This window comes from Typopeltis vanoorti, chromosome 2 (genome assembly GCF_054136105.1).
Source record: "Typopeltis vanoorti isolate ZY-2024b chromosome 2, IOZ_Tvanoo_1.0, whole genome shotgun sequence".
In the NCBI taxonomy this organism is placed as follows: Eukaryota; Metazoa; Arthropoda; class Arachnida; order Uropygi; family Thelyphonidae; genus Typopeltis; species Typopeltis vanoorti.
The window spans coordinates 111,107,348-111,129,998 of NC_143550.1; the positions used below are offsets into that span (position 1 = coordinate 111,107,348).

A 22,651-nucleotide genomic window follows, 5' to 3' on the forward strand; every position below is an offset into this window, starting at 1 on the left:
GGGGGGGGGAGAGGTTAGATAGTCAGGTGTTTTTGAATGGAGCAGTATCAGACTTTACACCCAGATTCAGACATAAATCAAGTATGAGTTAGTTACATTAATGAATAACATCATTAAGTAGGAGTTGCAGAAAAAGAAAATGTTGTAGAGGGAATATAAAGAAAAATGTGATCAGCAAGCTCATTAGGAGTGCATGGCACTAGAGTACAAGAGATTGGTCTTTCTTAGCCATATGGTAAGGAGGGCCAAAGCTATATGCAAGTAAAAGGAAGAATGATTATGGAAGGACACTTTAATGAGTGCTGATAATAGTGAGGAAACAGAATCAAATGAAATAATTGAGTACTGAATGATCAGTTTGCAAATGTGGTACCTTCCAGATGGAGATAATCCAGTGTCAGATGTCACAATGAATGATAGGAGAATAGAGGCAGATGAATTGGATGTGTTTACAATATTGCTGAACCTTAATGTGCGCATGGCCATGGGACTAGATGGCATATCAGTCCATGTATTAATAGGATGTACAAGTGAATTGACACATCGTTTGACCAAACTGTTTCATTAGAGTCTTGTTTCTGAGAAGATTCCAAGAGAATGGAAAGATGGCAAGTTTTCCACTGTATAAAGGAGTCTCCAAAAGACTAGATTGGCATGTAGCAAATTATATGCCAATCAGCATCTCAAGAGTTATGAATTCAGGACTGGATAGACAGAAATATGATCTAGAGGGGAGGGCTCTATGGTTTTGTGAAAGGTAGGTCTTGCTTTAGTAATTCATTTACTTTTTATAATAAAGTAACAGCAAGTTGGATAAAGGCAATGGCTATTCAGTGATACTGCAGGATTTTGCAAAAGTTTTCAACTGCAATTTACATGGAATTATTTTGCATGAATTGAGGCAAATTTAGATGAATGTGAAGCCAGTGATTTGGCGATTTTCAGGAGGGAGTTTAAGCTCAAGGGAACATGTTGCAAAGGTAGTCCTTTGCAACATGTTCTCTTGAGCTTATCAGCAAATCAGATCATATTGATGTTGTTGAAGAACGCTTGCAAGGCAGGATAAGGAGGTAATTATTCCCTTTTATAAGGCTTTACTAAAGCCACATCTGGACTGCTGTATGCAGATGTAGTTGCCTGTATTTTTCAGAGATTAACATATTATGGAGGGAATACAGAGTTAAAAATCAGTAGTTAAAAAACTACTAATCGCCTGATTTGTAGTTTTATACATACCCCTTCTTAACCAAAAATTCTGAATGTTTGGCAGTTCAATATCCTGCATGATTGCTTTCCTCTCAGTGTTCTATCAAAGAACCTGGCTGTAAGTAAAGTCTCTGGTGCTCTGATCAGAAGCATTCTTGAATAAAGAGTCACCCCTGTAACTGTATAAATTCTATTTGCAGCTGTATAAATTCCATTCCTTTCTCTCTTTGTGATAATTCCTCCTTCCAACCTATGTCTATATATACACATACTCACCACTGAATTAGAAACTTTTCATATATTTTCATCTTCCATCAGGCATGCGACTGCCAGTACCAATCTTCTTCAATTCCCTGTGCATAGTTCAGTGAGATATGGGTTGGGAACAGTCTTCATTGAATGCTTCGGTCAATTGCTGCACACAGGAAGTTCTATCTGTCAGGTACAAGCCTTCTCAGATGATGATGATCTCATTCCTAACAGACATCATCATCATCTGAGACAATATGGGTTATTTTTCCACTGATTAAATACCAAAGATATCTTACCTTTTGAGAAACCAGTTCAGCTCTGCTGTTTTCAAAATTGTAGCTCCAGCCAGACAGGCACCCACAATTACTGACCAGTAGCATTCTTGAATAGCACGTAGTGATGCATGTGACAACATATTTGGTATATACATTGCATAAATGACATTTACGTACATTTGCCTAAATGTTTCTAATTCAGTGGCCGGTATGTGTAGCTAAAATGCAGCATAATAATATATACTCATTCATCCTCATTGTGCTAATTTGCTAATGTATACCATCCACATTGTACTTTGTACCTTTGCCTATACCAGCAACCAATTGTTATCAACCATTTAGTTATCAGCTTAATTGTAATAGACATGAAATTGTATTCTTGTTTTAATCTTATACCCAAGTGTATGCAGACAAAATTTACAGCTGAAGTATCTTCATGGCTAGGCTACTTGTATGTATAGAGGCTGATGACTTCATATCACTTATCTTAGTATCCTATAATGCAAAGCACACTTCCTTTTGGATGTGTATATTGCAACTCCTGCTCAACATGTTCATTGCTAATCACGCAATATCACGTGATGTGAGTTCTCACCAGGCGGCTGATCACGCATTATCGCGTGGACGTCGCTACCTAAATAAAAAAAATAAAAAAAATTTGGCCACCACACGAAATTCCAATTTTCAGCTTGGCAATGAAAGTGTTAAAGATATTGCTCTCTTCAAACACTCGTTGTTCATCTCTCATGCGTTCCAACATCTCTGGCCTTCACATTCTAATGTCACGGCACTGCTCTAAGCTGATTCCTCAGTTTGTTGTAATATCCTTCTTTGTAATTTCACATGTACCCCTTCATAACAAAAAATTTAGGATTTTTTTTTTCAATCTCTTGGGTGCAGGCTACATGATTACTTTCCCCAAGCAGAGGAGGTGCTGCTTCATTGATTACTGCTAAGTTCTCTGATGGTATGACCAGATCCTACATTCTCAAACCTTGTGTCCATTTCATTACATGTTACCTGAGGTAATAATCTCTTGGCAGGTGTATAAATTACATTTCCTTCTTCCCTGTGACCATTCCTCCTTCCAGTCTATTTTCCCATTGTTGAAGTCCCCATAATAATGTATGCCTATCTGTACTCATTGTGTCAATGCCAATTTATTCTTAGCATTGGCACAATGAGTACAGATGCCATCTACATTTTGCCTTATACACCTTGGCCTATAGCAGAAACCAACTGCCTTTTCTTCCTTATGGCTTCCATCTCACACCAGATAGCCTCCAACGAACTGCTTTCTACATCCCTGTCTTACTGCCACTCTTTTTGGCTTCAGTTCTTATGATATCATTAGCAAATCCTTTCCTCCCATTCTGTTTCCTCTGCAAATATTCTAATCCTTGCATTCTATCCCTATGACTATATCATCCTCTCTTTAACCCTTTGAGCAGTAATACCATCTATATATGTCACTATGCCAAAAGCAGTATTGACATATACACACATTCAAATTTTAACTATATACACACAAGGTGTGGCTATTAAATAATGAGATCAGTTGCAAAAATGTGGTTTATTATTACAATTGTACAACTTAATTGTTATCCCCTTCAACATGCTCCCCTCTTCTATCTATACACTGATGCATACGAATTTTCCATTGTTGGAAGCAGTGCTGCAAGTCATCAGGTGTTATCTGCTTCAGTAGTGAAGTAGTGAAAACGAGTGCCCCTTCAATGCTGATTTCAATTTTGGAAAAAGGTAAAAGTCGCATTATTAAAGTAAAGTTTTATTCACTCAGTGGAACCGTTGGTTGATTCTATAAAAGTCACAGTGTGGCACGAACAACCTCCAGAGGCTCTGAACTTAAATGAATCTCTTCCATCTGGCTTACATCTAGACTGGCAAAGATGGAAGACATTGAATAGACTTCGTTCCAGAATGGGCAGATCAAAGCAGAATACGGCCCGATGGGGCTACACACACAATGACAGCTGCTCATGTGGTGAAACACAAACCATGGATCATCTTTTACAATGCTGCCTAATAGACATTAATAATATATATACCCAAGAAGATTTAATGCAGTGTAATGAAACAGCTTTAAAGTATATTAATCACTGGATGAGTGAAACTTGACATTTTATGTTTTTTTTGTAATATATTATGCAAGTGGCATTTTTGTCTCTTAATGTATGCTTTTAATCCATATTCTTTTAATGTCTATTTCTTTAAATGTATCCTTTTAATTATTTATATGTATGATCTTACATTTTCTGTAGTTTGCAGACAAAATAAATAAATAAATAATCTTTCTTGCATTTCCTCTCTACATTTTTGCAGCATTGCTGACATCCTTAATCTTGGAATCAGGAAAACATAATTTCATCATGCTGTCCTCAAGCACTCCTCTTATTATGGAATTGCCATACGAAATTCAATCCTTATTTTCCCTCATTTATACTCTGCATTCTCTCCCCTCATGTTTCTTTTTTCTTTCACTTCTGTGCCATACATCCACCATATGTTTCTGAAACCATTCTCTCTCATGTTTTGTTCTGTGGACGATTCCTTGTATGTGTGCTTTCTCTCTCTCATTATGATCTGGTCTCTCTTCATTTTCACTAATACATTCTTTGCTATTACTCAGACAGCATACACCTTGTCTCACTTTCAACCCTTCACTTGTTACAGCAAACTTACCGGATGTACACTCCTGATTTCTTGATTTATTATTCAACTCACTGCTCTTATTCTTATTACTCTTTCCATATTTCTGGCACTTGCTCTCAAAATTTTGGATAAATACTCAAACTCTGTGCTACTCTCCACTCCATTTATCCAGATTAACTGAAGCTTTAAACTTTCATAGGTGGGATTCAAATAAAAAAATAAGATTAAAGAGATAGCATTGACAAGGAATTTGATTACTTTTGAAGCCCTTTAAATTTTTACCATTGAAAGGGAAGTTATTAGAGTTCTTTAGATAAGATTATATTTTTTGTCCATCATATAGAAACCATTAGTAATCCTCAAAGGACTTTTTATGTTCACATGGAATGTTTTTTAAGTGTTGTACCTAATGAATTTTATTATATTTATAAAATGTGTATATTTACAGTAATGCTTGCAGCAGGAGTAAGAGAATCCACTGTGTTCAATAACATCTTCACTGGATTGAATCTTTTAATAGTATTGTTTATTGTAATTGCTGGCTCTATTAAAGCAAATATCCAAAACTGGAATCTAAAGCCTGAAGAGGTATGTTAAAATGAAAATCTTTCTACTTGCAATTACGGATTTGATTAAAAAAATAAAAAATATATTCATACTTTTCATTTTTATTCCTTTGTCATGTGAACTATTTAATGCTTAAATCACCAAATAAAATTAGCTTACAATATAAGCTTTATGAAAATTAGGTGGCTTTATTGTAGATAAGTAACTACCATAATAGATTATTTTTATTATCATCCTGAAGCCATGGAGCATATTGAAAAAGTGGGCAAAATAGCACAAAATATCACAGGATGTCGAAAAACACACTGACGAGTGGGTATGAGATTGTCCCTCACTATAAGGCTAAAATATGACCACTTCTCGACTCCTGAGATCAGATTTAGTCTCCTCCCAGGTTTTGTTATGCTGAGGAAGTGATGGAATGGATTCAGATGCAAATAACCAAGATGTGACAAAGTTTGTTATATGTTTCCTTTAAGGATAAATTACAGGTTTTTGAATTGAAAATGTTGATAGATAGAAAAAGATGGGATTTGATAGAAGCATGTAAGTTAATAAGAGTATTAGATATAGAAGAAATTTTCAGCACATGACTGGAAAAGAGAAAACAAGGGCTTACCACCAGAAGTTGAATAAGAGTGTGATTAACAGATAGACATGAGGATTAGATTTTTTGTGCAGAGCAGTGAAAAAGTGAAATGTAGTGCCATAGGTATTTGTAAGTGAATTATCAGTGAATGAATTTAAGGAGAAGAATGATAGGTATTATTTGAATAATGGTTAGAGTGGGTCTCCAATGCTGAGTCTTCATAGATATGCCCAGATAATAATGATAATAATTCTACAACTTTTCCAGTGTTGACAATTTCTGCATTTCAGGTTGATACTTAGAAGTCTGGAAAATGGATTAGATAATAGATTAGTTTGTTGAATAGGAAGATTAGGAATAGGAAGATTCAAGTTTCCTGTTCAAGTTTGCTGAATAGGAAGATTGTATCTTGTATAACAAGTGGTAATGCCATACAGATCTTCTCTTGGTGACTACTATTTGTGATATTAGTGGATTTATTGGGGATAAATCATTTTCTGGTGATGCAAATTTGTAGGAAATTATGCTTATATGGTCTTTGAGGAAAACATAAAAAAAGAAAAAAAAAACCTGGCATGGCCGGTAGATGAAACTTCCAGTTCATTTGCTAAGTGCAAAAAAGTTAAATTTGGGAGGCAGAGATGGAATACTGTGTACATCACTGTGTATTTTAGAAACATATTGCATGAGCTGTGAAAACAACTAAGTGAGTTACTGTAAGTTGAGAAATGAACTATTTTTGGCCACTTGGTTTATCTGGTTATCAAAGTGATGACAAAACTCTGAAAACAGTCTAGAAAATAATGCAAAAATATAATACTAGAACTGTGATATTTTCAAGAGAATTAAGGGAATATAATCTGCTTGGTTTGGTTGGTAAGGAAAAAAAGGTGATGTGATAGAAATTATTATTATTATTATTATTATTATTATTATTATTATTATTATTATTATTATTATTATTTTATTCACATAATTGATACACAGTCAAAACAAGATATCATATAAATAAAATTTGACTGGTGATACAGAACAATTCAGATTCTACCCAAGAATCTAAGAATAGTCCGTCAGGTAGCATCGTAAAATATGGACTGTTCCAGGTAATGCTGTTTTTTTGTAGGTCATATAGGGCCACTTCATTGATTTTTAATTGCTGTAAATAGTTGGATAGCTTCTTTTAAGTTGCACCAAGTGCACCGATAACTATTGAGATGACTTTGGTGTGTTTAAGTTGCTACATTTTTGTAGTGCTAAGCTGTTTTCTGGAATATGAGTGTTCATCAGTGGTTGTTTTTTTGAAGTTAGTTGTTGTCGCGATATTGGGTATTTTGGTTACCAAGAAGACGGGTTGGAATCGAATGCATAACGGTGAAAGACAAGATGAAGGATAAGTTTTCATTATTTAGTTATTTCATTTTATTCATTTATTTATATCTAGTGTACTTAAATGTTCTGTTTGAAATTATTTGTACTTTTCTTATAATTATACTCCCGGATACTTATTTAGCGTTTATTTTTTGACACTAATTAGTGACACTATTTTGAATAATGGTGGCAGCGGCAGTTAAAATTACAAATGGCGTATCGCAATTCCCCCCCCCCCCCATTTAAGGACACTCCATTTTGCGCGATATCATACAGGATTTTGTAGCATGCAGGACTTGCGGAATGAATGCATCCTGATGATTGTATACGTGGCAGGAGAAAGAAGGGAAAAAATGTGTATGCATAAAATGCAGGCAATGGGAGGACCTTGGTGATTTAGAAATGACCATAACTGACCTCGTCGAGTCAGAGACGGAAGATTCTCCATGTAGAGAGAGAGATGACAAGTATGACAGAGGGCGAGAGAAGTATGAATAAAATAATAAGAGTGGGGAGTATGGAAAGGTTGAACGATTCTAAACTTTTAGGAGATAGTCTCAATTGGAAGGATGAATGGCAAACAAGAATGGCTGACTTACAAAGAGAGAGAGATGAGCTGAAAGAGCAGGTGGAAATGTCTGGGGAATGAGATGAGAAGTGTGAAAGATGAAATTAAGCGAATGGAAGAGATGAATGCAAGGTGAATCAGAGGAGGAGTGAGAGAGAGTTATGGGAATGAGAGAAGAGGAGAGAATAGGAACAATAGTAGAGGAGAGGGATTGAGAGAGAGAGTTATGGGAATGGCAGAAGAGAGAATAGGAAACAGTATAAGAGAGGGAATGAGAGAGAGAGTTATGGGAGTGATGGAAGAGGAGAGAATGGGAACAGTAGAAGAGAGGGAATGAGAGAGAGAGAGTTGTATGAATAATAGAAGAGGTGAGAATAGGATAAGTGGAAGAGAGGGAATGAGTGTCAGATATAGGAATGATGGAAGAGGAAAGAATGGAAACAGCAGGAGAGAAGGAATGAGAGGAATACAAGGGAGCACAGGGACTAGAGATAGAGTGATGTCAGGAAGGCAGGTAAGTAGGGGAGCACAGAGAGAAACTGTTACAAGAGAGAGAGAGTGAGGGATGCATGTGAGCAATCGAGGAATATGGTGGTAAGAGGGGTAATGTATGGGGGACTCAATGATCCGTGGTGTTCAAGATACGATGCATGGGGAGTGTTTGCCAGGAGGAACAACAGAAAGTGTGGCTATGGCAATTAGGAGAGGTGAAAGGGTGGATGAGATGATTGTGATGGTGGGAACAAATGACTTCAGTGGTGGTGTAAATAGGGCAGTGAGAGATATGAGATTCTTACTTGAGGCTGTAGGAAAGAAGACACAGAGGAAAGATAGTGTGCATGTTGCCTAGGTATGATAATGTCGAGCTGAGCAGAAGAGCTGTGATATTGAATGGCATAGTAGCGAGAATGTGTCAGAAGAGAGGATTCGAATATGTAGATGCTTGGAGTGCGTTTGAGAGCAGAGAGAAATTGTATGCGAGAAACTGCCTGCATTTGAATGAGGAAGGACGTAGGCATCTGGAGAGATTGCTGTTCTGAATGAGTCAGTGTATCCCAGTGTGATGGTAGCAGGGGTGGCCTCTTGTGGGAATGGGTACTTGGGAGAAGGGGGATGACATCATGTAACGCTGAGCCCAGTGGATTCTAGAGGGGATAATGCTGGGTATAGAAACAATGGCATTTTTATGCTTTATATAAGTGTCAGGAGTATTCGGAATAAGGGAGAGGAATTGATGGCACTGATAGCATCAGCCTGGCCAAAGATTATTGGGATCACTGAGAAGTGGTTGACAGAAGAGGATATAATAACAGGAATAGAAGTCGCTGGGTACAGCATTTTTTGGCAGAATAGAAGGGAAAGCGTGGTGTGGAGTACTGCTTGTGATAAGTGACGACCTATGTCCTCTAAGAGTGGAGACTTTGGAAGACAGTGACACTAATGATTTTTAAAGTATATGGTGTGAGATAGAGGTGGGCAAGACAGAATATTTAGTTGCTACAGACCCAGGAGTACAGAGAGTGGGGACCAGGAAATGTTTAGACAGTTGAGTTTGACAAGTGCAAGAAGAATGATTGTTATGAGAGATTTTAACTACAGTAGTATAAACTGGGGAGAGGGAGATGCAATAAGGGAATGGAATTTCTAGAATTCTTGAGGGACAAATGTCTTAGGCAACATGTAATAGAGGGAACAAGAGGTTCAAGAGTTTTGAATTTGGTTATAACATCAGAAGAGTTGATAATAACTCAGGTGACATCTCTCCCACCAGTTGGAGAGAGTGACCATATGGTTTTGACTTGGAAAATGAACAGACATGCAGGAGTATCAAAGAGACGGGAACGTATGTGGAATTATAAGGCAGGTGATTATAATAGTCTAAGACATCAACTTGGGGAAGTTTCATGGAGGGAGGAATTGGAAGGCCAGGATATCATTAGTGCATGGGAAATTATGAAAGAATATTTGTTAGCAGCAATGGTAAGTTGTATACCACGAGTGAACAAGAGGACACAATTTGGAGTAAAGTTGATGACAAACAATATTAAACAGGAATTGCATGTGAAAAAGAGGCTGTGGAAGAGATATAAGGAGGCAGGAGAAGAGAAGATGCATGAAGAGTATAAGACACAGGCCAGAAGAGTGACTAGTATGGTAAGGAAAGTGAAACTGGAATATGAGAGGAGTTTAGCCATAAGATCCAAAGAAAATCCTAGGGAATTTTTTAGATATATGGCCAGTAGGAGGAGAAATGACTGTAGAAGAATGATATTGTGGGATAAAAATGGGAATAGAGTGACTGATGCAGATAGCAGAATTGTTCAGTGAACACTTTATTGGAGTATTTCATCCTAGAGGAGTCAGTTTATAGAGGGATAGGGCTGGTTTGAGGTTTAGAGGTATAGGAGGAGAGTGTGTTTCAGATACTGAGTACTCTGGATGTCAGTAAAGCTGTGGGACTGGATGGTATTTCACCATGAGTTCTGAGAGAATGTGCTAGGGAACTGACAGTGCCTTTGACCTGGCTTTTCAGTGAAAGTCTGGCTGTTGGAAACATGCCCATGGAATGGAAGGAAGGCAAGATAGTGCCATTGCATAAGGGTGGTAGCAGACTGGAAGTGTCTAATTATAGACCACTGTGTAGGTCATCAGTAGTTAGTAAGATCTTGGAGAAAGTAGTGAAAGACCCGTATACAGCATTGCACAGATGAGGGTAATGTTATCTGTGAGAGTCAACATGGATTTGTGAAAGGGCACTCTTGTTTTAGCAATATGCTAGCATTTTATGATAAAGTTACAAGAGCATTAGATCAGGGAAAGGCATATACTGCCATTTTCTTAGACTTAGTGAAGGCATTTGACAGGGTGCCACATTATAAGCTGATATTTAAGTTGCTGCACATGGATTTGGATGTCAGATTGGTCAACTGGATTCAGGATTGGCTGTCTGATAGGTATCAGAGAGTTGTATATATTGGGGAAGTTTCAAGGAAGCAAATGGGGTCCCATAGGGCTCAGTACTGGGACCTATATTGTTTAACCTTTATATCAGTGACATTGTCAGTGGATTGCAAGGGGATATTCAGTTGTTTGCAGATGATGCGAAGCTATGAAGGATTATTAGTAATAGTGCAGATGCGGCAGCCATGCAAGAGGAGTTTAATAAGCTAGATAGATGAGCAAATGAATGGGGGTATCGGTTTTATGCAGCAAAATGTAAGGTCTTGAGGTTTGGGAAACATCGATGGGACACTGCATACTCTATGGGAGGAGTTATACTGGAGGAAGTAGGGGAGACAAGAGATCTGGGGGGTTGATGATTGATAGAAACCTGAAATTTAGGTGACATATTGCAAATGCGGTGAAGGTAACACAGAGGATTGCTGCAATAATGAGAAGAACACTGACCTGCAGAGATCAAAGAGTTATCGTTCCGTTGTATAAGACCCTGATCACACCACACTTGGACTTTTGTTCTCAGATTTGGTCCCCAAGATTTGAAGGGGATAAATTAACTGTGGGAAGGGTACAAAGGCAGATAACAAAGATGGTTTCAGGACTGTACAATGATAGTTATGAGGATCGGCTAAGGGAATGTGGACTGCAGAGTTTGGTGGATAGAAGAAGGAGAGATGATATGATTGAGCCTTTTAAACTGTTGAGAGGTGGTGGCAGGGTTGACACTGGGGAGTTCTTTCGCTTGATTGCACAGTTGGAAGGAGTGATGACAAGAGGCCATCCCTGGAAGTTACAAAAGGAAACTGTGAGATAGAGGGTGAGGAGTGGTTTCTTTGCATGAAGCGTGGATGAACCATGGAATGCATTGCCTGATGGAGTGGTGAGAGCGAGAACGGTCAATGAGTTCAAGGAGTGGTATGATAGACTTTATGTTTCTTAGGGGGAAGAACCTTCCCTCGATGAGTCTTGATAGACTTTGTGTTTCTTAGGACGGACCTCCCACGATGAGTCTTTTGACTCCATGGAGGCCTGAAGAATAATTATAATAATAATAAAATACTCAGCACAATGCATTCTACTTACCAAGCAATACTTACTTTCACTTTCTTGCTTAAACCCTCTTTTATACTTTTTTGTGGTTATTCTTGTTCTGCCTGTTTCACTCTACTCTGTGAAAAATCTCTACTACATTAATCTGGCATTAAATCCTTAATGACACTAATATATGTATTAAATATATTGCATGAGTTTGTTAAGGAGAGATCTTGTTCCAGCAACTTGGTCACATTTTATGATAAGGTGATTTTCTGAATTTCTATACATTTAGCTGAAGAATGGAGATGCCACTTCAGTGTACACAGATGAGGAAACATTTCAGAGAGAGAGAGAGGGTAGAGGCAAGTAACTATGACTGTCTCAGAACTCTGGAATGTTGAGCATGAGGACAGATTAATGGAATATGGTCTGCAGAGCTTGGTAGATAGGAGGGGGAAAGAGGAGATATGGTTGAGACTGGATAAGAAGAGCCTATCAGATGGATACAGGGGAATTAGTGCACACAGTAATAGTTAACAAGGGAGAGATAAGTCATCCCTGGAAACTTTACAAAGGTTATGTAAGTAAAAAAGTGAAATGGACATTTTTGCCATGGCAAGTGGTGAATGAATGGAATGCATTGTCAGAGTGGGTGGTGAATGCTCTAATGCCTAATGTTTTTATGGTAAGGTACGGTAGATATTGTGGTCTCTGTTTGGCCTTTGAGTTTCACCTCCAATGAGTTTTTGGACTCCATGGAGGAGCCTGGGGGAAAAAAAAAAATAATACTAAAATGTCTCTGCATCATCCTTCCTTCCTCTGTCTATCAGGCTTTGCAGATGGTATTCCATCATCATTGGAGTCTTTCCAAAATATCTATTGCCTCAAAAAATCAAATTTGCTAAATTTGCATACAGTTCAGATGCATCCAATTAACATCAGTGTTTTGTGGTGGAGCTATAATCTCTTATTTCCTACATCTGATTGTGTTCCTTATGATTACCATAAATAGCAATGTTGTCCTCACAATTCTCACAGTGCAATCCCAAACTTTAGGTTCTTCTCTGTCATTACCCCAATGTCCAATATATCCTGGTAATATCCCAAAATATATGCCGACCTGGTTGGCTGAGTGGTCAGTGTATCCACTCTCCAGCCAAAAAGCTGTGGGTTCGAATCCCACTGTGGGCATGGATGTTTGTGATTGTCTGTGAAAATAATAGTGGTGATGATGGGTGGTAGATGGCGTTGGTGTAGATGATGATGTTAGTTGCAGTGTTCGTTGATTGAGTGTGGAGACAGAAAGTTGTAGAGTAGGTGCCCTCCCTTGATGAGTCCTTGGACTCCCTGGAGGTGTTATGTAATAATAATAATAATAATCCTACCAACTGAATACACAGTATCACATCATTGTCTTTTAAACCTTATAATGAATCATTATCCCCTCTCACTACTCACACAATTTATTCAAATCTTTGAGAGCTACTACATCAGTTTTACTCTTCTTCATATTGCTGTTCAAGAAGTCTGCTAACCTGCAGACAACTGCAGTTTATATTTAAACTTTTCTGGTTACAACATATAATTCTTGTGGGACTAATTTGGAATAATTATTCCACAGAGATTTGTTTAAGAATGAAATCTCTTTTTTTGGGATATTGCTTTTCTTATACATGTCAGAATCTGTGGATACCTGTCAGACAATCTCCTATCCAATTCACCACTCAGTTATCCAACCCCGTCGACTCCAGTTTAAATGCCAACTTATTGTATGATAATTTTTCAGATACCATTGTAAAAGTATAAATATGGTACCCTGATACAGCCCTTGCCAATCCTGCAAACCTGTAACCCTGTTTTAATATCTAAGTAAATTACTGGCCTGGTTGGTTGACTAGATAATGTTCCTACTCACCAGCAAACAGGGTGTGGGTTCATATCCCACTGTGGCACAGATATTTACAAATTTCTTGAGGTGTTAGATTATGTTTATTACATAGTGTGAGACCACCATCTAGCTTATTTAAGGCCTGCATTAGTTTGCAAAAGTTCTATGCTTGATCTCTAGAGCAGGGTTATTAGTCTACCCACAGTTCTCTAAAAGGTACTATAGGTCTCCAACCTTTTTTTTTAGGATGGAGACCTATAGTCCAAATGGGGCTTGAAGAAGCCCTTACATAATACAACAATAATCCCCTTATTTCTTTGCATCAGTGTCCTCTGCATCACTGCTAGAGGGATTCGTAGTCATTTCAGCTTGTTGAGAGCTCCTGATAAGATAAGTGTTACTTTAAGTTACTTTAAGTTATCGTCGATAAATTTACTTGAATATTACGTAGTTTTGTTTGCCTTGCGTATCTTAATGCATCTGTTTGTGTGTTTTTGGTGTTTCATTTTATAATTTGATAAAATACGTTAGAAATAAGTATGGCTCCCGTACGAAGGAAAATGGCGGCCAGTAATGATGATTCGCCATCTTTATTCAAGAACAGTAATATAAAGAAGATGATTCAGTGCACTATTTGCGAAATACACTTTGCGGAGTGCGGTTGGAGTATGGTTAGATGATAATAAAGGAGAGAATGTGTGTAGAAAATGTGAGGAGAATGAGGAATTAAAATTTTTTTCGGGTCGTGAGTGTGATATTTTTGTCAAATTTCAGAATGATGAAAATAGTGATATGACAAGAAATGGCGAGGTTGTACCAGAGAACTGTGAGGGCGTGAATGTAGAAAGTGTGAATGATAGTATTAATTCAGAGCATATTAATGGTTTTACAGAGAATAAAAAAGATGAGATAGATGCAATGAGTGAGATCGCGTTGTTGAGTGGAGCGATACAAAGGGCAAAATGACAGCTAGAGCGTATGAACAAAAGTCGACTGAGTGAACCAGCCAATAATAAACAGTATGATAGGAAAAATAAGCGTATGAGTGTGAACATAAACAAAATGAAGGATAGAGTGCTGTATGGAGACTCATTAGTACGAGGTGTGTTAGTAGAGGATTTGACAAAATCGTACCAACCTGGTGCGACCATCAAGGACGTAACTGAGTCTATTAGAGAGCAAAAGGAAAGGGTGAAAGAAATTATTGTTGTGATAGGTATGAATGATTTGAAAGGAGATAAAATGGAAATGATAGAGGACCTGAATGAATTGTTTGAGGTAGCAAAAGAAAAGAGTGAGAGAGTTAGAATGATTAGTCTTTTGCCGTGGTGTGACAGTGAAATGTTTAAAAGGAGGGCCTTAATTGCAAATGACTTTATGCGTGGGTTATGTATGACGAGTGGTGTGGAATTTGTGGACGTGTGGAGTGAGTTCGATGGGTGAAAGGATCTATATAAGATGGATGGCTTGCATTTGAATGGATATGGTGTAAGGAGACTTGAAAAAGTGTTGCTAAATGTAGTGGATGTGCAAAATCAGGGAAACTAGATTTATTAAGGGGGGGGGGAGATAGATATACAGTCCTTAGGGAGGCAGTCGAATGTATGAATGAGTATAATATGCCCGAGCAAATAAGGACAACAAATCAGAATGGGATAGTTAATATAAGGCATCAAGGTAGGGGCTAATGGGGGTCTTAAATTCATGTACACTAATGCTAGGATTATTAGGAACAAGAAGGAAGAGTTTTTGGCCATAGTTGCCACTTCCAGACCACAGGTTATTGGCATTAGTGAATCATCGCTGACTGTAGATGATATAGCTAGTGGGGTTGAATGTGATGGGTATAGTGTGTTCAGGAATGACAGGGAGAATAAAATAGGGGGAGGAGTATTGTTGATGATAGCTGATGAGCTGCAGCCAAGGAGAATAGAAGTTGAATTGCAGGATACAGAAAAGAGCACATTTGAGGCCATTTGGTGTGAGCGTGTGGCTAGCAGAACAAAATATACAATTGGGTGCTGCTATAGACCAGGTGATGGAAAAGATGGTGGTGACAGTATGCACAAGCAAATAGAAGAAATGAGTGGAAGGAGGGTAATTATTATGGGAGATTTCAGCTATGGTCTCATTGATTGGAGTGAGGAGAGGACACATGGGAGGAAGGAATTGGATTTTATGCGGTTATTAAGGGATAACTATCTGCGACAGCATGTAATGGAAAATACAAGAGGTCAGAGAGTGCTTGACCTAGTAATTACATCTGAGGATTTGGCTATAACAAATATGACCACATTGCCACCAACTGCTGAGAGTGATCATAGGATCTTGACTTGGGAGGTGGCTAAAGGTGTGGAATTTACAATTAAGACAGGGTACATGTGGAATTATCGGGCTGGAAAGCATGACAAGCTTAGGAGTTTGATTGGTTCAGTGCCATGGCATGTAAAACTGCATGGACTAGAAGTTGATAGTGCATGGGAGGCAGTTAAGAAGTGTTTGCAGGAAGCAATGGCTGACTGTATACCTAGAGTCCGAATAATAAATCAAGTAGGGGTTAAATGGATGAATAACACCATTAAGCTTGAGCTGCAAAAAAAAAGAAACAACTATGGAGGGAATTTAAGGAGAAAGGTGACCGGCAGGCACATGAACGGTATAAAGCACAGGCCAGAAGGGTAACGAGTGTGATAAGAAAAGCAAAAAAAAGGATTACGAAAGAACATTGGCCATGCAGGCCAAAGAGAATCCTAAACAGTTTTTTCGATATGTTGCAAGTAAAAGGAAAAATGTATATGGCAGAATGATTTTAAAGAATGCCGATGGTAGGGAGGTTACTGAATCAATGGATATAGTTGAGTTACTGAGGGAGCACTTTGCAAGAATATATCATCCAGATGGTGACATTGCAGAAATGAATGAACCAGTAGATTATACGGGAATTGTGGTGAATGAAGTGGAGGTGAGTAGTCTATTGCATAACCTCAATGTCAATACATCTGTGGGATTAGATGGTATACCAGCTCGTGTCGTACGAGCAGTGGCTAAAGAATTGTCAGTACTCTTGATCTTTTTTTTTAATTTGAGTCTCGAGTCTGGGTTAGTCCCGAGGGGGTGGAAAGAGGGGAAAATAGTTCCACTGCATAAAGGTGGTTCCAAGACTGCTGTTGTAAATTACCGACCGATTAGCATATCAGGAATCATTGTCAAGGTCTTAGAGAAATTAGTCAAGAAAATAATACAGGATTGGATAGATGAAAATGGGATATTGTAAGGGGGAAGAACTTGGGTTTGTGAAGGGTAGATCATGCCTCAGTAACTTGCTCACGTTTTATAACACAGTGACGGCTGAACTGGATAAGGGTAATGGGTTTACAGTGATTCTACTGGACCTTGCAAAGGCCTTTGACAGGATACCACATTGAACTCTAATCAGTAAACTGGAGCAGATGGGGATGGATATATATGGTTGGTGAGATGGATAGGAGGGTGGTTGAGGGAGAGATACCAGAGAGTGGTTTATTCAGGAGTTGAGTCCAAAAGACGGCTTATGAGTAGTGGTGTGGCTCAGAGCTCTGTTCTTGGACCACTGCTTTTCAATTTGTTCATCAATGATATATTAAAGGATCGGAGAGGAAGTGTTCACTTGTTTGCTGATGATGCAAAGTTGGGTAGAGCAATTGTGAGTGCACAGGATGTCAAAATGTTACAGGATGATTTGGATAGTTTGTAGGACTGGGCTAGGGAAAATGGATGTCAATTTAATGTGGCAAAGTTTAAGGTTATGCACTTTGGGGTGAAAAGAATAGCAGCAGTATATCACATTGGTTGAACCGTACTCTAGGAGATTGATGAGGCCAGGGATTTGGGAGTGTTGGTGGATAGGGAATTGAAGTTTAGGGGGCATATTGCAAAAGTGGCTAAATCAGCTCATCAAATCACTTGGCTTTTTAAAAATACTTTAACATGCAGAGACAAACAAGTTGTTGTTCCTCTGTATCGAGCCTTGATAAGACCCCATCTGGACTACTGTGCCCAGTTATGGGAGCCAGGGTTTCTTTGTGATGGGGAGGAAGTGGAGAGGATCCAGAGACAAGTGACCAAGATGATAGCAGGTCTGTGGAATGAACCTTATGACAATAGGTTGAAGATTTGTGGGTTGTAGAAATTGGTCGATAGGCGGAAGATTGGTTATATGATTGAGACATTCAAATTACTAAAGGGTTTCTATAAGATTAATCCAGAAGATATTTTTGAGAATAGGACTGGTGGTGGGAGGACTAGGGGCCATGCATGGAAGCTGGGCAAGAATGTGGTTGACAAGGGTGTTAGAGCTAGGTTTTTTACTTAGAGAGTGGTGAATGAGTGGAATAAACTGCCAGAGTCTGTTATGGGTGCTACGACCATGAATGAGTTCAAGGCAAGGTATGATAGATACTGTGTGAATGTCGAATAGTTGTTCTTGACATGATGTTAGGGCCTCCCTCGATGAGTCTGTCAACTCCTTGGAGTTGCCCGGAATAATAATAATAATAATAAATAATAATCATTCCCTGATGAAAAATGCTATACCCAGCGACTTCTATTCCTGTTGTTATATCCCCTTCTGTCAACCACGTCTCAGTGATCGCAATAATTTTTGGCTAGGCTGATGCTATCTGCGCCACCAATTCCTCTCCCTTATTCCGGATACTCCTGACATTAGTATAAAGCATATAAATGCCATTGTTTCTATACCTAGCATTATCCCTTCTAGACTCCACTGGGCTCAGTGTGACCTGACATCGTCTCCCTTCTCCCAAGTATCCATTCCACAAGAGGCCACCCCTGCTATCATCCTCCCTGGGACACACTGACTCGTTCAGAACAGCAATCTCTCCAGATGCCTACGTCCTTCCTCATTCAAATGTACACGGTCTCTCACATACAATTCCTCTCTTTCCTCAAACGCACTCCAAGCATCCACATATACCAGTCCTCTCTTGTCACACATTCTCGCTATTATGCCATTCAATATCACTGCTCTTCTGCTCAGCTCATCATTATCATACCTAGGCAACATGCACACTATTTTTCCTCTCTCTGTCTTCTTCCGTACAGTCTCAAGCAAAAATCTCATAGCTCTCACTGTCTGACTTACATTTCCACTCAAGTCATTCGTTCCTACCATCACAATCATCTCATCCACCCTTTCACCTCTCTTAATTGCCATAGCCACCCTTTCTATTGTTCCTCCTGGTGAACACTCCTCATGCATTCTATCTTGAACACCACGAATCATTGAGTCGCCATACATTATACCTCTTACCATTCCCTCCCTCCTATTGTTACCATTCTCTCTTCTTTCATTCCCATAGGTCTCTCTCATTCCCTCTCCTCTACTGCTATTCTCTCTTCTAGCATTCCCATACCTCTCTCTCCTACTGTTTCCATTCTCTCCTCTTCTAGCACTCCCATACATCTCTCTCATTCCCTCTCTGCTACTGTTTCCATTTTCTCCACTTCTAGCACTTCCATATCCCTCTCTCATTCTGTCTCTCTTACTGTTTCTATCCTCTCGTCTTCTAGCATTCCCATACCTCTCTCTCATTCCATCTCTCCTACTGTTTCCATTCTTTCCTCTTCTAGCACCCCACCTCTCACTCATACTCCCTAAATTCTCTCTCTCTCCTACTCTGATTTGCCTTGCATTTATCTCTTCCATTCTCCTAATCTTATCTTTTATACTTCTGCTCTCATTCAATAGACATTCCACCTCCTCTTTCAACTCATCTATCTCCCTCTGCAGGTCAGTCACTCTTAATCTAAATTCACTCTCCCAAACAAAACCATCTAAACTTTCACAGTCACTCACACCTTCCACACTATCAACTATTAATTTCTCATTCATATATATCTTTTTTTCATTCTCTCCTTTCACACTACTTGTCTTCCAACTTTCATTCCCCGTTCCTGGAACAACAGTGTCTGATATCGATATTTCTAATGCACTTATTTCCTCCAACTGCTTGCATTTTGCACACGTACACTCTCCGCTCTCTTCCACAAGCCACATATCTAATTCCCAAGACGCATACACACCGCAAGTACTGCATGCCACAAAGTCCCTTATGATATTGCTTATAATTGAGTTCTTAAATGGCGGAGGACTTGGCGATATGCCACTTGCGACTGCTGATGAATCCGCCATCATTCCTTACTGCCGAGTAGCGTAATCTTTAATAATTATTCAATTAATAAATTCCGTTAAATAAATAAGAAAAAAAAAGTACAAACAATTACAAGCAAAAAAACATTTAAGTACTAAATATAATTAAATAAAATGAAATATAACTAAATACAGTAATGAAAACTTAGCTTTGTTTTGTCTTCCACTGTTATGCATTCGAATTCTGATGGTAACCAAAATATATTATATCGCAACAGCAACTAACTTCCAAAAAACAACCACTGAAGTACACTCGTATTCAGAGAAACAATTTAGCACTCAAAAACATAGAAAAACGGGGGGAAAAATGGACTATTCACTGATTAAAAATCACTTTCAAGATGATTTAAATGAACAAGAGAGTGGACCAAGTAAGATCGATGTAATTTTGATAAGAATGTGAGAACGGGAATGCAAGTTTGGCAGGAAAATGTTGTTATAGACCAAGTGGTTATAGACCAAGAAAATAATTGTTTATTTATGAAATGACAGAAGTATCAGAAATAAGAGGGTTGAAATTGTTCCATTGATTGAGTTTATTTGTCAGATAATAGCTGGACTAGGTGAAATATGATTGGATGAGAATCATGTCTTGGATATTTTGATAGGAACAGAAATGGAAGGATATAATGTTTTTTGTGGGGATAGGAAAGCAAGAAGGGAAAGAGGGAAGTGCTGATGATGATGATGATGTGGAAATTATGTCTACACAAGGTTGAGATACAAGGGGGAAAAAGTGACAGTAGTTTTGAAGCAGTATGGGGTGAAGCGAGGTTGATAGAATGAGGTATTTGATTGGGTGTTACTACAGGCCATGGAATGTGAGCGTGGAGACAAAGAAATGTAGGCAACTTTCTTAGTGAGCAAGCAAAGGGCTTTTGTTATGGGTGATTTCAAATATGACAGTATTGATTGTAATGAAGAGTTAGCATCAGGAAATAAAGAAATAATGATTTCTCAAGTTCTTAAGTACAACAATCTTAGGCATAATATATAATACATGTATTATGCCTAAGAAGTCTTGGTGGTGGTGATTTATCCCTTTCAGTCATTTCCTACCCTAGGTAACTTTGTAGGCTTGCCCACAAAGTGTTCTTGGTGAGATTTTTACAAGGTAGTTCACCATTGCTTTCCCCAATCCTTCAATTTTATCCAGGCTCAGGACTGGCATATGGCTGGGACGTATTCATCACTGTAATCAATGCGAGTTCACGGGGCTGGTTTGCCTGTTCTGGGGGATGAAAAACCCAAGTTTCTGGGTGAAAAAAATACCCTAACCTCTGTATGAACTGGCTAACTCACCTTCCATCAAAAGAGACCAGATAAAAGAAGGGTCCTCACGTCATTGGTGGGAATTGAACTCAGGTCTTTCCGACCAAAGGGCTTCGTCTATACTGACTGAGCTACAGAGGCTCCTTAAGAGTCTTAGATCTGGTTATATCATAAGACGATATGATTGTGAATGGAGTGTCTAATCTTACACTGGTTGGTGAGAATAACCATGAAGTGATCACCTGAGTTGTAGCCAGTCATATGAGAATTTCTGTGAAGAAGGGATATATGGGGGGAGGGGGCTGAAAAGTTCTGCTAAACACCTAGAACAAAAATGATATTAAAGCAACTGATATAACCACAAGAAAGAACATCTCTTAAAACTCTTTAACCCTCATGTTTCATCAAATTGTAATAATTTGTTCTTTTTCTTTTAGGATATATATAAGAAGACATGTCAGAAGATATGTTTCCTTCATGGTGATTATCACAACTTTTCAGCACACCCTTGTATGCGGCACTACAGGGCTGGTGTGTAAAGCTTAAGGAGACAATTTGGAGCTATAATATGGAAAGAGGAGTTGTGTGGAAAGGAGACAGATGCTGCTTGGTCTTTGGTCAAGGGCTATTTATCATGAATGTCCAAGTATATTCCAAAGGTGAAAGGATAAATAAGATAGGAGTAAAAGGATGACTGAAGAGATTAAGTGTGAAATCTGGAACTGTTGAGACACTGCTGAGGCAATACAAGATGAATGTTAGTAATAATCAGTTGCATGAAGAGTGGAAAGATCAAGCCAGGAAGGTGATAAAGAAAGCAAAAGTGCAGATGAGAAATTATCAATCAAGGTAAGGAAAATCCTAGTGAGTTCTTTCAATGTGTGGCAAGTAGAAGGAAAATTCACTGGTAGGATGATAAGGGTGATTACACTAGCAGATTGGCAGAATGCAGAGGATATAGTTGAAGTACTCAATGAGCAGTTTATTAGTGTATTTCATCTTTGTAAAGGTGACATCATGAGAAACCAGAGTGTAGAGGGTATGGTGGAGGAGAGACTGGTGGTAAACAAACAGGAGGTTTATGAGGAATTATTGTTATTATTATTATTACTTAACACCTCCAGGGAGTCCAAACTCATTGAGGGAGGGCATCTACTCTACAACTCTCTATCTCCACCACTCAATCCATCCACTACAATGAATCCGAACTTTACCAACGCCATTTACTGCCTACTACCACTAGTATTTTCACAGACAATCACAAGCATCGAAGCCCAGGGTGGGATTCGAACCCGAAGCCTTTCGGCTGGAGGGTGGATATGCTAACCACTCGCCCAACCAGGCTGGCTTATTAAGCAAACTTGATGTTAATAAGGCAGTAGGACTGACAATATATCTTCTTAAAGAAATGTCATGTGTTTTTAAGGAATGCTGTAGGGAATTAACAGTATGCTTTGCACACCTGTTTAACATATGTCTTGCAACAAGTTGAGTCCCAAAGGAATGAAAGGAGGAAGAAATTGTTCCACTCCATAAGCAGGGGTGGTGAGGGAATAAGACTGAGGTTACAAATTATAGGCCGATCTGAGGTTACTATTATGGTGTTAGAGAAGTAGATAAGGACTAGGATTAAGAAATGGATTGATAATAGCAATATTCTTTATGATGGTCAGCATGGGTTTGTTAGGGAGATAGTCATGCTTTAGAAATCTGCTTACATATTACAACATGGTAACAAATTCACTGGATAAAGGCGATTCATACACAGTGGTATATTTGGATTTTTCAAAGG

The 22,651-nt window shown here is 38.6% G+C and overlaps 1 protein-coding gene across 5 annotated transcripts in view; it reads left to right on the plus strand.

Moving 5' to 3' along the window:
• The window catches only part of LOC150109337 (cationic amino acid transporter 2-like), a 364,125-nt gene that overhangs the window by 153,267 nt on the left and 188,207 nt on the right, over positions 1 to 22,651 (plus strand). For all 5 annotated transcript variants that reach the window (XM_090412716.1, XM_090412725.1, XM_090412693.1 and 2 more), the window contains exon 6: positions 4,855 to 4,994. In XM_090412716.1, coding sequence (XP_090268842.1) covers positions 4,855 to 4,994 — 140 coding nt within the window. The remainder of the gene's footprint in view (positions 1 to 4,854; positions 4,995 to 22,651) is intronic.